At 36.0% G+C, this 17,684-nt stretch overlaps 1 protein-coding gene and 1 pseudogene across 1 annotated transcript; both read right to left on the reverse strand.

Annotated features, from left to right (window-relative positions):
- Positions 1 to 261: 261 nt before the first annotated feature.
- LOC128513309 (T-box transcription factor TBX10) lies at positions 262 to 6,529 on the reverse strand. Its single transcript, XM_053487044.1, has 8 exons — positions 6,485 to 6,529; positions 6,221 to 6,392; positions 4,809 to 4,910; positions 3,951 to 4,122; positions 3,704 to 3,859; positions 1,679 to 1,746; positions 1,135 to 1,256; positions 262 to 561 (listed from the first exon to the last, which is right to left on the reverse strand). The coding sequence occupies exons 1-8, from the start codon at positions 6,492 to 6,494 to the stop codon at positions 431 to 433; spliced, it is 933 nt and encodes a 310-aa protein (XP_053343019.1). The 5' UTR covers positions 6,495 to 6,529; the 3' UTR covers positions 262 to 430.
- Positions 6,530 to 8,184: 1,655 nt separating this feature from the next.
- On the reverse strand, positions 8,185 to 17,216 carry LOC128513431 (uncharacterized; annotated as a pseudogene).
- Positions 17,217 to 17,684: the final 468 nt, after the last annotated feature.

Genomic DNA, 17,684 nt, shown 5'->3' on the forward strand with positions numbered 1-17,684 from the left:
CTGCAGCATGGTAAAATAAATGTATACCACTTCAGCGCTGTTATTTCAGCAGTGAAAATATTAACTAATCCCAGGTAAAATATATTAGGATAACTGCCATTCCCAAATTGACCCATAGGACAGTATGTGAATGAGCCTGTGAGTGTGTGTATGTTTGTGTCCCCTGCAATGGATTGCCACCCTATCCCCTATCCATACCCTATATTTGAGACATTTTAGGTACTTCTAAAACGTGTTACAAAACACAATTAACACAGTTAATTCAAATTAGAATAGCAGCAGTTTATTGTAAATCATTACAATCGTGAAAGTGAAAGAATAATACAGGCAGACAAAAACTTCTCATTACACACATCATGCACTATTAGAAAATTATAAGACAAAAAAAAACAGTACAATGCAAGTTTAGGATGAACACACTGACTTTTCTTTACTGAAGGTAGCTTCTTTCTGGTCTCCGAAGACCATCCCATTGGTAATGAACCAGAGGGACAATAGGAGCAGTGTGGACCTGAGCATGTCTCCCCCTCTTCTTTCTCTCAGTGGTACTGGTCACTCCGTCTGTGAATGACAGTTTATTTGAAGAAGTCTCCAATGTCAGACCTTTTTAACAGTTAGTACATTTAAAATGTATAATAACAGAAAACACTGACAAAACATTAACTGCAACCATTTTCAAGACATTTTTGTGAAGAAAGGTGTAAAACCAACTAACATTTATGGAAGACTTCAAGAACAGGGGAATGATGAGACTCTTAGATGCAGTAAAAAGTTTAAATGGTGCAAACATTTTAATAAAGGCCATATGTCTGTGAATGATGATCCTGTTTGAAGTGGATCGAAGTCCACTGCAGTCGTTCCCATGAATATTAAGCATTAAAGTATATTCTCTGCAGAATCAAAAGTCCGGTTTTGACTTCATTTTGGAAAATTTGTGCTAAATGTTGGTAAATTGCTGTGGTATTTGAGACATAAAACACTTGGGGACATATTGTTTTAGGCAAATAATCATCTTCACATTGCACTGCATTTCATCCTCTAAGCATTCTCCTCATTTAACATTAGCTACGATTTATATTCTTCTTTTCCTAATAGGAATAAGTTACATGGATCTTTAAAAATACCAGGACTTACGGGTTACATGCTGTTTCTCTGTTGTCCTCTGCTCTTTAGGAGTAGTGTCTGAGTGTGGTATGCTCTCTTGAGGGTGCAAGGGCAAAAGGGAGCGAGAGAGGTGAGACATCCCTTCTGCAGACCTGTCCAAGAAACACAGGGCCACTTTAGAATATACTACAGTGCAACTTGGGCTTAAGTCTTTGCCTAACCCTGACCTGTTTTAAACTGCAATGTAAGAGTAGGTTTTGGACAAATAACCAGAAGTAAAGATCAGAAGGGAAAAACTGACCATTTTGATTCATACAAATTCACATTTCATACAAACTTAAATAATTCTTTTGACTGTGTAAAGCTGCTTTGCGGCAATGAAAATGGCTAAAAGCGCTATACAAATAAAATTGAATTTAATTTAATTAAAGATAAGAAATAAGCATATACACATTTACAACATTTCACAGATTCTAGGGTAATTATGGATTATGAAAGAGAAATGCATCAACTTGACCTTAGTCTAAACATGAACATGAGAGTATTTGGATTGTGAAGGAGGAGAAGGACATACCATTTATTAGCATCTGGAGTGCGGAAGCCTTTAGCGAAAGGATTGCTGGCTATTTTCAGTTGTGTGATCTAAACAGATAAAGCAATACACCAATTAAGAAAATAAACAGAACTTGGTTTTTGCTTTTATTCCACCTCATTTTTTTCCTCTGAATTGAAAATTGTAAGGCCCTATTAAGGCCTGAATTTTGCTATCCATTTCAGGTTATTATTACAGGTGGACAGTGTTAAGAACAGGGTCTTTCAGACATACTATGTTCCAGTGACTCAAACCACATTTAGTGGGTTTCAGACATACACCACCGTAGCATGGACCATAATGTTTCCTGCTCCAGCACTAGAGTTGGCCCAAACTTTGGTCACATAAAAGTACTGATACAGAATAAATAATAATAAATGATGTAGAAGTAAAAGTCACCATACAAGCCATGACTAGATTAGAAAAGCAACCAGTTCAGTATTTGAATGCATTGGTTTTTTTGTCTTGAGAGTATCAGTGGTATATTTCTCTTATCTCACAACATCTGTTTTTTTTTTATTTATTAAAAAATTTTATCATATTTCTCATTGCATTTAATGTTGTAAAACATTGCAAATTGTTGCAACCAACATAATAAAATCTATATGCAACATGTTTTTTTTTGAAGGTAGTAATGATGTTTGTCATAGCTTGTCTGTACTGTTTTTAGCACTTGCCTTGGAGAACTGTGCATAAATGTTTTTAAACCCTAATCAGGCAAAGAACCACATTTGATTACTTATAATTCATTGGATAATGGATTACCAATATCAGTACCACAAAAAAAATATTTGTAGAAAATCCCCCACCACCATTTTTGTTTATAAATAAATGTCCCTTTAGCTTTTTTAAAAATATATATTTTTTTATGTACATATATAATTTTATTATTACCCTAGATATGTACAGTAAGTGTGTGTGTGAGCATGTTTGTTTGCCCTTTAACTAACTGGCAAGTGATTATTAGACTTGATGGGCAAAGAACCATATATGGCAAGTTCATTGACCTTGATTTGCGACATAAAAATGACAATAAAGATTTTTTTTTTTTAAATAATCAGCAAAGTCTTGGAAAAAAGTCTTAAAAAAATTTTAAATGTGAAATTTCCAAGCATTTTAATGAGTGCCCTTAAAAAAAATTTATAACCTCAGTATTTGATTGATTATATATATTATACACTACCATTTAAAAGTTTTGAAACACTTGCAAATGTCTTTTCATTTTGTTTAGTGATTTATTTTCTACATTCTACAACAATACTGGGGATTTCAAAACTATAAAATAATACATATAGAATTAGGTAATTACTTAACAACAACAAAAACAACAGTTATTTGTTATTTTAAGACACAGAGGTCAGCCTTTCTGTAATAGTTCTTGCAAGAACAGTATTGTCAAGTGCATTTGCAAAATCCGTCAAGCACCATAATGAAACTGGCTCTCATGAAGACCATCCCAGGAGGGCGAGACCAAAACCTACCTCTGCCACAGACGAGAAGTTCATTTAGAGTTATCAGCCTGAAGAATGACCAATTAACAGCACCTCAGATTAGAGGCATCATGAAGTCTTTACAGAGCATAAGTAGCAGAAACATCTCAATATCAACTGTTCAAAGGGGATTAATGCATTTTTTGGACGCCTTTAGCATTCCTTTACAATGTAGAAAGAAATAAAAATCAGGAACCATCATTAAGTTAGAAAGTGTTCTAAAACTTTTGAACGGTAGTGTATATTTGTAATTTGTTTATAATTGGTTTAAGTAGGCTTATTTAAAGATTTAAAGATGTGTAGCATTTGGTACACAAGAGAACTAACTGGTACTACAGAAACAACAACATGTAAAAATAACTTCATTAATACTGTAGAAACATATCATTTGCACTGCAGCTATAACTACTGCCAAGGAACATTTTATTAACTACACTGACGTTCTATTCATGTCTGAGACACAGCCAAGACAAACATTAACACAAGGACTGAAAATCTGGAATTGGCTCTTAGTTACCCTGTGGTTCTGGTAGGCGGTGACGGCAATGAATCGCGTTTCTGGGAAGGAGAAAGTGCAGAAGTTGCGGTGAGCAGAGCGCTGACTGTCTCTACTTTGATCCACGAGCACTATATGCAGTCGTGGCTGATAGCGGTGCATGGAGTTCAGGATGATCTGTACGATTCAAATACACATGCACACCAATTTTATACACGGTCGGTTACATATACTTAATGTTGACTTGAGTTTCAAGTTCGTATCTTACATGGCCGTTATCATCCAGAAGGTTGTTGGTAAGTTTGAGGCGATCGAAGGAGACAGTTTGTTTCATCCACTGGGCCCCACGTGCCGGCGAATCTGGGTGAAAGTGCACTCTTCCTGGGATTGCAACATCTCCACGGCCTGCCATGATCCATGAAGAGCTGTGGAATGCGTACCTGCAAAGACAATCAGAAAAATCGAATTAAATAATGAATTTAATTATTTTTATGCAGATGGTCAGAGGGACCGTTTATGGTCATATATACAGGACTGGGTTAAAAAAAAATTAAAGATACTCAAAGGAATCAAAAGAGGCTTGGGGTGGCTTTTATAAAGTTATAAAACAATATTTTTTGTGATAATGAAAAACAATTCCTGAAAAACACTTGTTAGGTGAAAAAAGTCAGTTTTTCTCCATTTTTGTTTAATAAAAAAGTCGTTGCACTTATTTGCATGAACGCTTTCTAGTACAGATGATTAAAGCTGGTTTTAGTTCTTATTCCTGAAGATGAATGAATCATTCATTATGGGAAATTCACACACATTCACACATCTGTTCCGACCTCCAGATTTGAACTTAATGCATTTCAACAAAATATAAGGTGAATCACACACAGAGGTGTACGTTAAATTCATAAAAACCTATTAAAATAGGAACAATAGCTGTCTTTTTGTACTACTGCTAAATTCTAAAGTTTTGCTGCCTATTTTGTCTTCCCTGGTTCTAAACAAAAGGTTGCCAAAGGGTTGGATAATTGGATTATTTATGCTTCCTAGCAAGAGTTCTCTTTTCTATGTAGTACATAGAACAGTAAATCAGAAAGACAACTAAAGAGACCCATCATCTCTAGGAATCCAGTACCTGTATCTCTTGTCATCCACTGGAATGAAGTCCATGAGGAGGACATACTCTGCTGTAGGGTCCATGTCTGTGATATGTATTTGAAATGTAGGAAACATCCTTCTTTTGAAACACACACAGGAACATATTCATGTTAGAAATGATTGCATACTTTATAGTCCCTCAAGTGTTCTTGTGATGGTCTCTGGTGCTTTCTACGGGTTCTACACAGAACCTTAGGTAAAAAGCAAAAGAAACTGTAAAGATTCTCAAAAGGTTCCAGGGCACTTAGGGCACAAAGCAGGTTACACATGCACACTAACTCACACACAATGGTAAATTTTAAAAGAATACCTGGAGGAAACCCATCAAACATGCACGGACATGCAAACTGCACACAGACCAAGGTGGCAATCAAACCCTTGTGTATGGATGTGTGAGGCCACGGTGCCAACCACTACGTTGCCTTGTATTAAACATATAAAAAACAAATAATTAAGTTTTTTTTATACAATTTAAGTATTACTGAGATTAAATGAGATTTTCAATTATAACCATATATTTTTTGGGGTAACAGTATAAATACTTACTATGTTCCTCTTGCATATGCCTCAATCACAAGTAAATGTGTGGAATTTAAAGCATTAAAAACTCTATTAAAGATTTGATTACAACTGTGACAGAAATAAAGACATGAACTTTAGGATTATGATTATCCATAATTAGGATTGTGTCCAGCAGATTCATCAAAGCATGGTAATGCTATGTGAGAAAAAGTATAAATATTTGTAGATAACTGTTTTAACCAGCATATGTGGAACACATTTCTATTGTGATTACGTTATGAAAAATTACTGGTGTCATTTTGTTGTTGCAAATCAAGGTCAGTGAAGTTACCATATAGCCTTTCATTGGGAGCAAAAAACATATTTGACAACATCCATGGAATTTTCCATGGAAAATTATTGTTCTAAGACCCTATTACCAGTCGAGGGAATATATATGGCATATTAATGTATATATTTTTTTTATTTAATTTATTTTTATTTTTGGTATAAATAAATGTGCCAATAAAAAATATCTGAAATATATATTTTTAAGCATTTAACTTTTTTAAAATGTATTATATTAGGACATAAAGGTAAAGGCACAAAAACATGCAAAATGGCAAAAAAAAAAATATATATATACATAACATATACAAATCCAAACAAATGTGAGTCTTCACCTAATTAAGGATTAAAGTCATTAAAACTATATTATACTATTTATTTTGACTTTGAAAATTATGGCCAAAAACTAATTTTGTGTCTGTTTTACTGTTTACTAGAATTCAGACGAACCAACCAATAAATTTTGCGCTACATACAGTGTATATATAATGTTGTACATGCACATGCAGTTGCTTGCAATGATGAAATATTTGTTCCAACCTCCCAGCTTTTGTAACTATCATCTCAGTGCCAAGCTGGTCAAACTGTTGCCAAAGCCTGTATGTTTCCAGCTGAACTTTAATCCTTGCAACCTGAGGGGCTTTGGCACATGGGCCAGTGTCCTCCGGAAGGCACGATGAGCCCTTTGAACATGTCTTCATGAGTTCACAAACTAGGGTACAGATAAAACAAAATGACAGAATTTGAACATAAAGCAAGCGATACTTTTGGTATTGAACAACATATTGACACAGTCCAGCTTACCGTCCATCATGGCTTCTGTTTATATGGCACGCTTGAATTTTCTTCAGAATGAAGGAGCTTTAATGTGCCACTGAACCAGCTAGGCTAAATCAAGCTCTGTTGGCTGGCTTTTATACACTTCAAGATGCTAATTAGGACATAATTCGACACCTCGTTCACTGACATCATACTGATCCTCTGAGACAACATAACAGAGACTAGATGCAGATTAATTACAAATATATTGCCTTAGAATATTGAGTGAAGACAGGACATTATCCATAGATGTAAGTCACAGCCAATTGATCAAATGTCCCTAAAAACCATTGCCAGCACTCAACGTACAGCCAATTGCAGTTTTAGTCCCTGGTGGAAAGGTAAAGCAAGGAAACAAGAGTGCTCTATGACACCCTCTGACCCATGGATTTCAACTCTGCCCTTAGCTTTGTGCTAAATAAACTGACCTCTAGTTTGCCTGGAGGGCCTGTCAGGCAGATAAAATGGATCACGTAATAATAATGTCCCACATATGAGAGGCAGAGCAGAATCCATGACCATGATTTGTTTTATTTTAACAGTTATAAAAAGTTGAAGTTTTACTCAAAGTATAAATATTATATCAGTATAAATATTAAATATATGTTGTACTAAAAAATTACTAAATTTGTGTTGATTATAACAGCTTTAACAAGATTCTATAACAGCCGCACCTGTGTCATTTATTACCTTTGTAAATTGTAAATTGTAGATTTCTACATTTATCCCATTTTTTTAAATGTACATTTCTCTTAATTTTTCCTTTATATCTTTCTTCCTTTCTATTCTATATATTTTTTTCTTGGTCACAAACATTTATATAAGGATTTTACCACTTATTATAAAGTGTATGGTTGTGTATGTGACAGATAAAATTTAAATTTGAATTTGACAGTAATGACTGTATTTCAAATCACAGGTTTACAATAAATTAATGAGCTCATTGCAATATGTTGAAAATCTTTAGAAAACACTTATTTACAGGCATTTATATAGGCACCCTTAATATAATATAAAATACAACATTATCTGTTAAAGGAATAATATTATACTGTATTTGCCACACACACACAAAAAAAATATTTTAACTGCAATCTTATCATCTCTGACTTACTGGTTTTAAAGAGGTAATAATTATTTAAAGAGTATAATATTAAAGGTTGAACAAAAGAACCATGATGCAAGGTTATGGCTAAGTGTTGACATATATGGCTTTGCCGGAGGGCATTCATTTGGTTGCCCAATCCATCTAATACTAATAAAAACATCTTACTAACAAAAAAGCCAGACATAATTTGTCAAGTCTTGATTTATTATCCTAATAATCTAATTACTCAACGCCATAAATATTGCTTTCTTGTGAATGCTTGTGTAAATATTTCAAACTTCTATTTTATTGGGGTTTTTTTTAAGCAGAGTCAAAATAACTTGGTTATTTGTTACGTGTTACTTGGTTACATGTTGGTCTTTATTATTATTATTATTTTATTTATTTTTATTATTATTATTATTATTTTATACTGCAACAAAATATTCAGTAGTATGAATTATATTTTAGTAATGCATGTGCATTCCATATTGCATTTAGTTGTTAATTAATAGTTTTATTGATACTGGTTTTAATAGTTGGGCAGGGGCAAAGCTACATTTCTGTTTTAAAAGGCAACACATGAGACACGAGGAAATTAACATGGAGCAGTTTGTATTTTATTGAGCCATTTGTTTAGCACAGTAAAAGCATGAGAATGTTACATGAAATGTTTACATTAGCATGTGCTTGCTAAATTAGATTGAAAGAAATGGCATTCTGGAAGTCAGAAAATAGACAAATCCAGTTTTTGCATCAGCCCATGTGGTGAATGGAAGTACAGAAGTCATGGAGAGACCCTGAGACAACTGATGATAACAGGATGTAGGGGCAATTACGGTGCCTTTAAAATTAAACTGTGGGCAAAACAAGGAACAAGGGGGTTGAAAGTGTTTATGCCTGGAAAGCCTTCTCAATGGTATGGTAGATAGCCATAATCTGGGGCCTGAGCTCCTCACCCATAGTTTTGAGATTCGTCTGCAGTTTACCAGATTCATACATCGTGCGCAGGTCAGAAGCGGTCTTCTCAATTTTCTCCCTGTACTCCTCGACAAGGGGTCCGTATGTTGCCTTCCACTCTTCAAGGATCTTGGTAAGGTGGTTGCGAATGATTTCCACGATGGGGGTCAGCTTGGACTTGGTCTCTTCCACATTGACCTTGAACTTCTCGTGCAGCTGCTTGACCACAGGCTCAAACTTGACTTTGAACTCCTCCACCACCTGCTTTTGCTTTTCAGAGTAGTCCTGAAGTGCAGGATTCAACAGGGTACGGTACTCATCGAGGTGCTTCCTCACAACCTGGCGCAGCTCTTCCCATTTAGGCTCCAGCTCCTTGCGCAACTCTTCCATATCATGCTTCACCTTGTCACGAGCACCAAAAATGAATTCAGCAATCTGGGGTCCGAGTCCTGAACGAACTGGAGCAAGTTGTTCAGCAGCAGACGTCATATAGGTCTCAATGTTCTGCAGGCCCTGATGAAGTCTAGGCCTATAAAGAAAAAATTAAATAAAAAAAACAGTAAAGGTTTCTTAATCATTTTTCATTTTGAGATATTGCTGAAGTTTCAGGAAAGGGTCAGTGTTATCTTAATGATGAATGTTAGGTTTATCTCTTACTTTAAATCCTTAAACTCTGCATCATCAAGATGGTCGATAACTTTTTCTGCAGACACCTTAGCCTGGGTGAGGAAGGTCACAACGGCAGCCCTGGCGTGCTCATAAGTGTTTGGTGGTGCATCAGCTTGACATCCTGCAAAGTCATTTTAGCATGCAGATGCTTGTCATTTGTTTGTTCTTTACATTTGTAAGCAGTATGCAACAGTTGTAGGGTGCTAAAAAACTGTTTACCTGCAGCCATCAGAAAGGCTAAAGCTAGAGCTAGGAACTTCATCATGAAGCTGTAAGGAGACAACCCAAAGACATTGTCAAACATATGCCATTTGTAATTAAATTTGAAAAAAAGAAAAGAATACATAGAAAAACCTCTGATACTCTTTAAGATATCCTTGCCATGGAAATCTAGACTTATTAATTAATTAATTTAGATATGCAAGGTATACACTTACTGACACTGGGCTACAGAAATATAAAGATATGAGAATCCTCCACAAGGGTATAAAGATCTTATTTAAAATTACATATGAAAAAGTAAGAATCTATATTGTTATATGTGGATCTATGTGTTATTATTCACCCAAAGCAGTTTGCTGAACTTAATTTAATGTTTTAATCATTTTATAGAAAAATGCCAAAGCCCTTTTCCACAATCTCTATTCAGGCCACCTTAGCTTACCTGTTGATGATGCGGGTCTGGAAGAGACTGGGGAGCTCGAACAGAAGTGGCGATTTTATAGGACCTAGACGAGGGGGAGGAAGCAGGACAGAGTGCATGAGCGTACATCCTGGGAGCTGGACCTCAACCCAAGGGGAACATTGGAAGGGCTGGGTACAATGGTCATCAGCGTAGGAGGGTCAGTAGAGGCTGAAATGTGCTGTGAGGACACATCTAAATCGTAAAATTATCAGACGCCAAGCTTCTGATATATTTAAATGCAGATAGCAAAGAGGAATGTTAAAATATTTTTTACTATAGAGAAAACTTTATGATAAAAATCTCAAAAAAAATTATTATTAAAGTCAAAATATTGCAACTTTGGTCCTAGAGAATACTCTGCCATGAGGACTTTAGTGTTTTTTTTTTAGCTCATAACATATGACTTTCATTTATGAAAAGATGATGTTGAATTATTTGGTAAAATGTCCTCTAATCAGGAAGTTGGGGGGAAGGATTTTGTTTGTCCTTTGTATTTTATCACAGAAAAAAACTACTTTTTATTTTAGCTACATGACTGACTTGCAGAGACCAATGAACTCTTTCACCACAACATTGTTTGTCAGGTTAAAGCACTTAAAGCACACATGATATTGGAGTGCTTCTTTTTTTAAATGCAAGCCACAATAGATACTAATCAGGAAAACCTAACATCCATGTTTTTGTCAGTTTTTAATTTGTTTTTTATCCCATGGCAGCAAAACAAGATAAACGCAATAGTCATGATTTTAATCATTTTGGGATTTTTTTCCCGTCTGGAACAAAACAACATTAGAAAACCGCTTTATAAGCTTAATTTAGAACGTCCATGTTTTAGGCAAACTACAACATGTGATGTCCACATTTTAAACCGTCACTTTCTTGACAACCCAAACGCATAACCTTTTTCACAGGATCAGTAAAGGAAAACTACCTCCTATGCAAAACTAAATAAGTTTATTTGATTTATAAATAATGTTAAGGCCAAGAAAATGGACTTGTACATTCAGTTACTGTAGTTGCAGTTATTAAAATGTAGTGTATTACAGGATACTGTAACTGAACTTTCATGATATATTCTGCAAAATAGGACAATATGTGATTTAGACGTAGCTGTATATAATAACATATTATATACATAACAAAGCTATGTGGGATACTGTAGTATATAGTGTGTAGCTGCCGTTTTACTTCCAAATCATTACCTCACTTTGTTCCTCTTGCTTCAGCTATCACTAACACTGGATTGATGAAGTACAAACTGCACAACTAAAACTATACTCTACCACAATACACGATTGGTATTAAACTCACCGGCCACTTCATTAGGTACACTTTTCTAGTACTAGGTTGCACCTGCTTTTGTCTTCAAAACTGCCTTAGTTGTACATGGCATAGATTTAATGGTGCTGGAAACATTGCTTAAGATTTTGATTTATATTGCTAATCTTCCATTCCAAAACATACCAAATGCGCTCTGTTGCTGTGGTTCCCAACTCTGGACCTGGAGGTCTCCCTGCTCTGAACGTTGTAGTGTTCCTCAGCTCCCAGTACACATGATTTAACTAATAACTAATTGTCTTTAATAGTAGTGAACGTAGTAGAGCAGTGAAAATATTTCTAAAACAAAGTGTGCCTGTAAAAACAAATCTGTAATATAAATACTGTTATCGTAACATACTTTCAGATGTGAATCATTTACTTTACCAAATGGTTTAATCACTAGTTTAAATGACACTACACTGATTTAGTTTTTTCAAATAAAAACACATTAGACATCATTTTTTTTCCGTAAGACATTCTTTTAATTATTTTGTATTGTATTTATTAACTATTTTAAGTAATTACAGCAAACATAAGGTATATTAATGTTTACTTTAGCATGTGCTGCTGTGGATTCAACAAAGGTCTAGTTTTTGCATCAGCCCATGTTTTATGGAAAGTGCGAAGTTCTTGAAGGGACCCTATGTGATGGCAGGCCTTACATCAGGAGCCCATCTGATAGTAACAGTATGTGGGCAATTAAAAGGGAAGCCTTTAACACTGCATTGTGGGCACAACAAGGTGAAGAAAAGTGTTTTTGGCTTAAACACATTCACAGTGCTAATATAGATAGCCTGCAGGTGGAGGCTGACCTCAAAGTTCCAATTACTGAGCCTTGCCTGCAGTTCCCCAGATTCATACTTCTTGCGTAGATCAGTAAAGAAACCAGTTAACTGCTACATGTACTCCTGGAAATGTGGTCCATATGTGGCCTTCAGCTCATTAAGGCCTCTAAGTAGGTGGTTGTGAATGGTTTCCACAATAGGGGTCAGCTTGGACTTGGTCTCCTCCACGTTGAATTTTAACTTTTCGTGCAGCTCCTTGACTACAGGCTCAAACATGGCCTTAAACTCATCCATTCCCTGCTGCCGCTTTTCAGAGTAGTCCTGAAGTGCCGGTTCCACCAGTGTAATCAAGGTGCCTCCATCAAGGTGCTTCCTCACAACCTGGTGCAGTTGTGCATATTTAGGCTCCAGCTTATTGTGCAGCTTCTCGAGATCAAGATCTTTTCACGAGCACTAGAAAACACTAGGGGGTATGTGGGGACAGGTGTATGAGCGTATCCTGGGAGCTGGATCTCAACTCTCCTCAAACTCCTTTAATTTGGGCCAATGAAAAAGTTGGGTACATTGGTCACCAGCATAGGAGGGTCAGTAATGCAGTTAAATGATGCACATATTGGAATCTTAAATTCATTCATGTAGCTACATGACTGGTTCACTGACACCAATGAACAATTTCACCACAAATAAATATTGTTTCTCAGGTTGAAGTGCTTGGAGTGCTTTTGTTTTAAATGTAAGCCACCATAGATAATAATTATCATTTCACATTATGGAGTGATTTCTTAAGTGAAGCCTTTGTTTGTCACATATACGTTACAGCACAGTGAAATTCTTTCTTTGCATATTCCAGCATAACTTGGGTCAGTGCTCAGCCATGATACAGCGTCCCTGGAGCAGATAGGGTTAAGGGCTCTGCTCACGGGCCCAACAATGGCAACCTGGTGGAGCTGGGGCTTGATTTCATTAATTTTAAATAACAATGACATGTGACATATAGTGCTAAATATTTTTTGTTTAATCATATTATTATTAGTAGAATTAGTAGAAATTGGAGGAAGAGTATCACATAAGGACCTTGATGTTAACATACACTGTTTGCCAGCAGTCAGGCAGAATATACTAATTAAGAAAAGCTAACATCCATGTTGTTGTCAGTTATTAAAATCTATTTTATTTATTTGTTTTATTTTATTTTTTATTTTTACTCTTTTTTTATTTTATCACATGTTATTCTGTCTTTACAAAGGACCAATTAAGATATGAAAAGTTTGATAGCAAAATGCATTTAATGCCATTTTCATATTTTTACTCATTTTGGTTCCGGAGAAAAATAACATTAAACTTTAAACTTTAAAGATTTAACTTTAAAAGCGCTTCAAAAGGTCAATTTAGAACCTTTGAATGTGTTAGGCAAATCAAAACACGTAGCCGCGACAATGATTTGTATGTTGTGGCAACTTAATAAGAACATGGACATATTGATGGCATCGACCAGTTAATGGCTTAACTAACACCTCTTACGGACTTCATTGACATAGTAAAAATATTGCACAGACAGGAAAGATTGAATAATGTTCCAACTGAGATGTCACTAGGATGTCCAAGGAGTTTCCACAACTACCACTTCATGCTTGTACTATGACCATGGTGGGTCCATACCACATTGTAGAAGACTGCATTAAGTTCATATTAAGTTTCTTAAGTGCTAATCATGTTTATGGCGCACATGAAGTAGATTATCAGTGCATCTATGTTACGTTCAGAGAATTTTGTATAAATAATGGATCCAATTCCTCACACCATCATTTCATGATGACAAGCATTGCACATGTCCGGGTATTAATTCCAACCAGGCCAGACACGGTGACAACACTGGAAACATATGATAAGTGCCTAGTAAGAGAGTGGTGTGACCTGATCAGACACGATAATTACTCGGGTTGATCTCATTGGACCTGGTGAGTGTGTAATCATGTGTGTGATATGAAATTAATGACAACATAATAGATGCATTGAGAACCTCACAGGGATGTGGCTAGGAAATAGTATGAACTTAATAAATACAGTACTCATTTTTCTATTCCTGATGCGTTCTTCTATATTTTTAGGACACTATGCAAACATGGTCTTTGTCACAGTGTGTCTCTTCCAAATTTTTCTCGTTCCACCTATCACTACTGCAATGCATGTATGGCAATACACTCATCAGCCATTTCATTAGGTACACATTGCTAAAATTGGACTAGACCCCCTTTTGATTTCAGAACTGCCTTAATTCTTTATGTCAAGTTCCTTTAAACATCCCAAAAAGACTTTGGTCCATACAGTTGCTACATATTTATTGGCTGCACATCCATAATGCGAATTTAACATTTGACCACATCCCAAAGGTGCTCTATTGGATTAAGATCTGGTGACTGTGAAGACCATTTTAGTACAGTGAACTCACGGTTGGGGTCAAGAAACCAGTTTGAGATCATTTTAGCCTTTGGACATGGAATGTTATCCTGTGGTCAGGATGGAAAGGATGGACATCGTCAGGAACAATACTCAGGTAGGCTGTGTCATTGAAATTATGCCTTATTGATACTAAGGAGCACAAATTGTGAAACTGACCCATTAATACAAGTCAGCATGAATCCAAGCTTTCATGTTGTTTATGCCGAATTCTGACGCTACCATTCGAATGTCGCATCAGAAATTGAAACCCATCAGAGCAGACAATCTTTTTTTAACCTTGTTTATCCAATCCTGTTGTCCAATTTTGAAGATCTCATGTAAAATGTTGTCTTAGTTTCCTGTTCCTAGCTGACAGAAATTGGACCTTGTATGGTTTCTAAATCTGTAGCCCATCTGCTTCTCAGATCTGTCGCCCATCTGTGTGTTCAGAGATGCTCTTCTGGTTACCTTGATTGTACCAAGATGTTATTTAAGTTACAAGTTTAAAATGTTTGAGCTGTTCTATCAGCTCCAACCAGTTTTCCTCTGTCCTCTGGAATCACCTAGATATTTCTGTCCAGATAGCTGTTGCTCACTGGATATTTTCCCTTTTTCAAACCTTTATCTGTATGCCCTACAGATGGTTATGCATAAAAATCTAGCAGACTAGCAGTTCTGGCAGCAACAACCATGCCACCTAAGTCACTTTAAATTACTTTTCTTACCCATTCTGATGCTTCAGCAGATTGTGTTAACCATGTCTTTAGGTCTAAATGCATTGTAATGCTGCCATGTGATTGACTTATTAGATATCTGTGTTAAGAAGCAGCTAAACAAGTGTACATAATGAAGTGGCCGGTGAGTATATTTTCGAAAGAAAGTAAATCAGAGAAATTAGCTTTATAATGCTTTTCAAAAACGTAAAAAAAAAACTTTGTGTACAAGATATACGCTGTGTATGAGAAGCTGTTGCATTTGCTGTGTCTTGTTCTGTTGACTACCCCTTTTATAAACTATAACTGAATGGGCATTATACAGTGCATACCTGTACCCTTTATGAGGAGCTGTTGTCAAGTTCCAAAATGAAACTAGATCTAGTAGAGGAAAGGGCGAATGATGCTCTAAACTGAAGATTTTGTACTGTTTTTATGATCTGTCCCAGGGTTTCCAACAATACTGTAATGTAATTAAAAAGGTTCATTTTAACACTTTTTCCTTGATCTAATTTGCTGCCACTACTTGCTTCTTGTCTCATTAAAAATCGATCAAAGCATGACCATTTTTTTATTAAAACATAATATTGATACCACATTGCACCTTTAATAACCACAAAAGCATCTACCTATGAAGTTTTGCGATTTAGGGTTATAATGTTTATAATGTTGTAGTCTCTGGGATTGATGATCGTATTAATATCAATTTCACCTGCAAAAACAAATCTGTAATATAAGTAACGTTTCCATGATTATACTGTATGTGAATTATTTCCTTTTCCTAAGTGTTCAGTGCCCTGTTATGGATTGGCATCCTGTCCCCGTCTCGTGCCCTAAGTATCCTGGGATAGGCTCCAGGCCCCCCTGTGACCCTAAATACAGGATAAAGCAATATAGATGATGAGTGAGCGACGATGACCTGTGTTAAAGTGTTCAATGACTCATTTTAATTGACTCAGCTGATTTAAAAAATATTAAACAATAGACAGATCCCCACAAATAACAAAAAAAAATGAATAGCATTTTTTCATTGATCCAGTTTTAGCTGTTTTTGACAAGTCACTACATTAAGCATTTAGGAATGACATGTTGTTGTAAGAGACAAAACAAAGTTCCATTTTTTGCTTCAGCCCACGTGGCCGAGGCTAGTTCCAGGGAACAACAGGTCAATGTGACACCCAATCAGCTCCTTGTACTTCTGGACATGGGGTCCAAATATGGCCACCAGCTCCTCGATGACCTTCTTTTGAATGATTTCCACAATGGGGGTCAGCTTGGACTTGGTCTCCTCCAAGTTGACCGTGAGATTTTTCTGAAGGTATTGGGGTTTAGACACTAACATAGCCTTGATGTGCTTCACCATTTGGTGGTCATTCTCAGGGAACTCCTTAAGCACAGACCCTATCAGTGTTATCAGTGTTTGGTACTCATCAAGGTGCTTCTTTATAACCCGCCTTAGCTCGTCAATCTTAGGATCCAGTTCCTCGTGCAGCTCCTGCAGATCATGGGTAAACCTCTGACGAACATCAGAAATGAATTTAACAATCTGGGGTCCTCCTCCCTCACGGACTGATTTAAGGTACTCAGCAGTAGACTTGATAAAGATCTCAGCGCTATTCAGTGTCTCAGTAAGACATTCCCTATGGAGTAAAGGAAAGAAATAAAACAAAAAAGGTCAAATATCTGTCAAATTGTTTCAGGTCTAGGTCAATAATAAATGTTAAGTAAAGGTCAGTCTTCACTTAATGATGAATTTTAGATTTATCTCTTACTTAAGTAAAGCATCATCAAGATGGGAGATAAAATTTTTTGCTGACTCCTTAAGCTGGATGAGGTAGGTCACCAACTTGGACCTGTGCTCGGACTGGGTTGGAGCAGCAACCTGTGAGACAACCTGTAGTAACTCAGCTTGACAACCTGCAGAGTCATTTTAGCAAGACATTGGTTGTCATTTGATTATTTATTTGTTTTATGAATAGAATGCTAAGAAACAATGTTTACCTGCAGCCAGCAGAAACCCTAAAGCTAGGACTACAAACTTCATGATGGAGCTGTAAGGAGACAAGCAAAATACATTTGGGGAGCTCTGAGAGCCTATTTACTTTTCTGTTAAGATTGGAAATTACATGAATGACTGTGACAATAATGAAAATTCATGTAGAATATAGATTCGTTCTATACAAATACTGAAGCAGATTTCATTTGGGCTACAGAAATATAAAAATCATACACCAAGGTATAAAGATCTTATTTAAATCTCATATGACAAAGTTAGCATCTATATTGTTATATAAGGATTCTCATTCACCCTCAAGCTATGGCTCAAGAACTGAGAGCATTTACTCTTTCACCACCAACCCTAATTAAAATGACCCTAATTAAAATGTGAAAGCCATTTTCCCACAACCTATGGCAAAAAAAAAAAATTTGTCCTAATCTTACCTGTTGATGATGTCGATCCAGACTTGACTGGGGAACAGAGGTGGTGATTTTATAAATCTCGGGCGAGGGGGAGGAAGCAGGATAT

This window comes from Clarias gariepinus, chromosome 25 (genome assembly GCF_024256425.1).
Source record: "Clarias gariepinus isolate MV-2021 ecotype Netherlands chromosome 25, CGAR_prim_01v2, whole genome shotgun sequence".
NCBI classification, from domain to species: domain Eukaryota; kingdom Metazoa; phylum Chordata; class Actinopteri; order Siluriformes; family Clariidae; genus Clarias; species Clarias gariepinus.

Bases quoted from the DNA above. Each gene is read 5' to 3' on its own strand.
- LOC128513309 (XM_053487044.1), bottom strand. The intron at 4,123-4,808 runs GTACTGGATTCC...TTGTCTTTGCAG, and splicing joins GTGGATGACAAGAGATACAG to GTACGCATTCCACAGCTCTT. The intron at 1,257-1,678 runs GTATGTCCTTCT...TTTCTTGGACAG, and splicing joins ACTCCAGATGCTAATAAATG to GTCTGCAGAAGGGATGTCTC.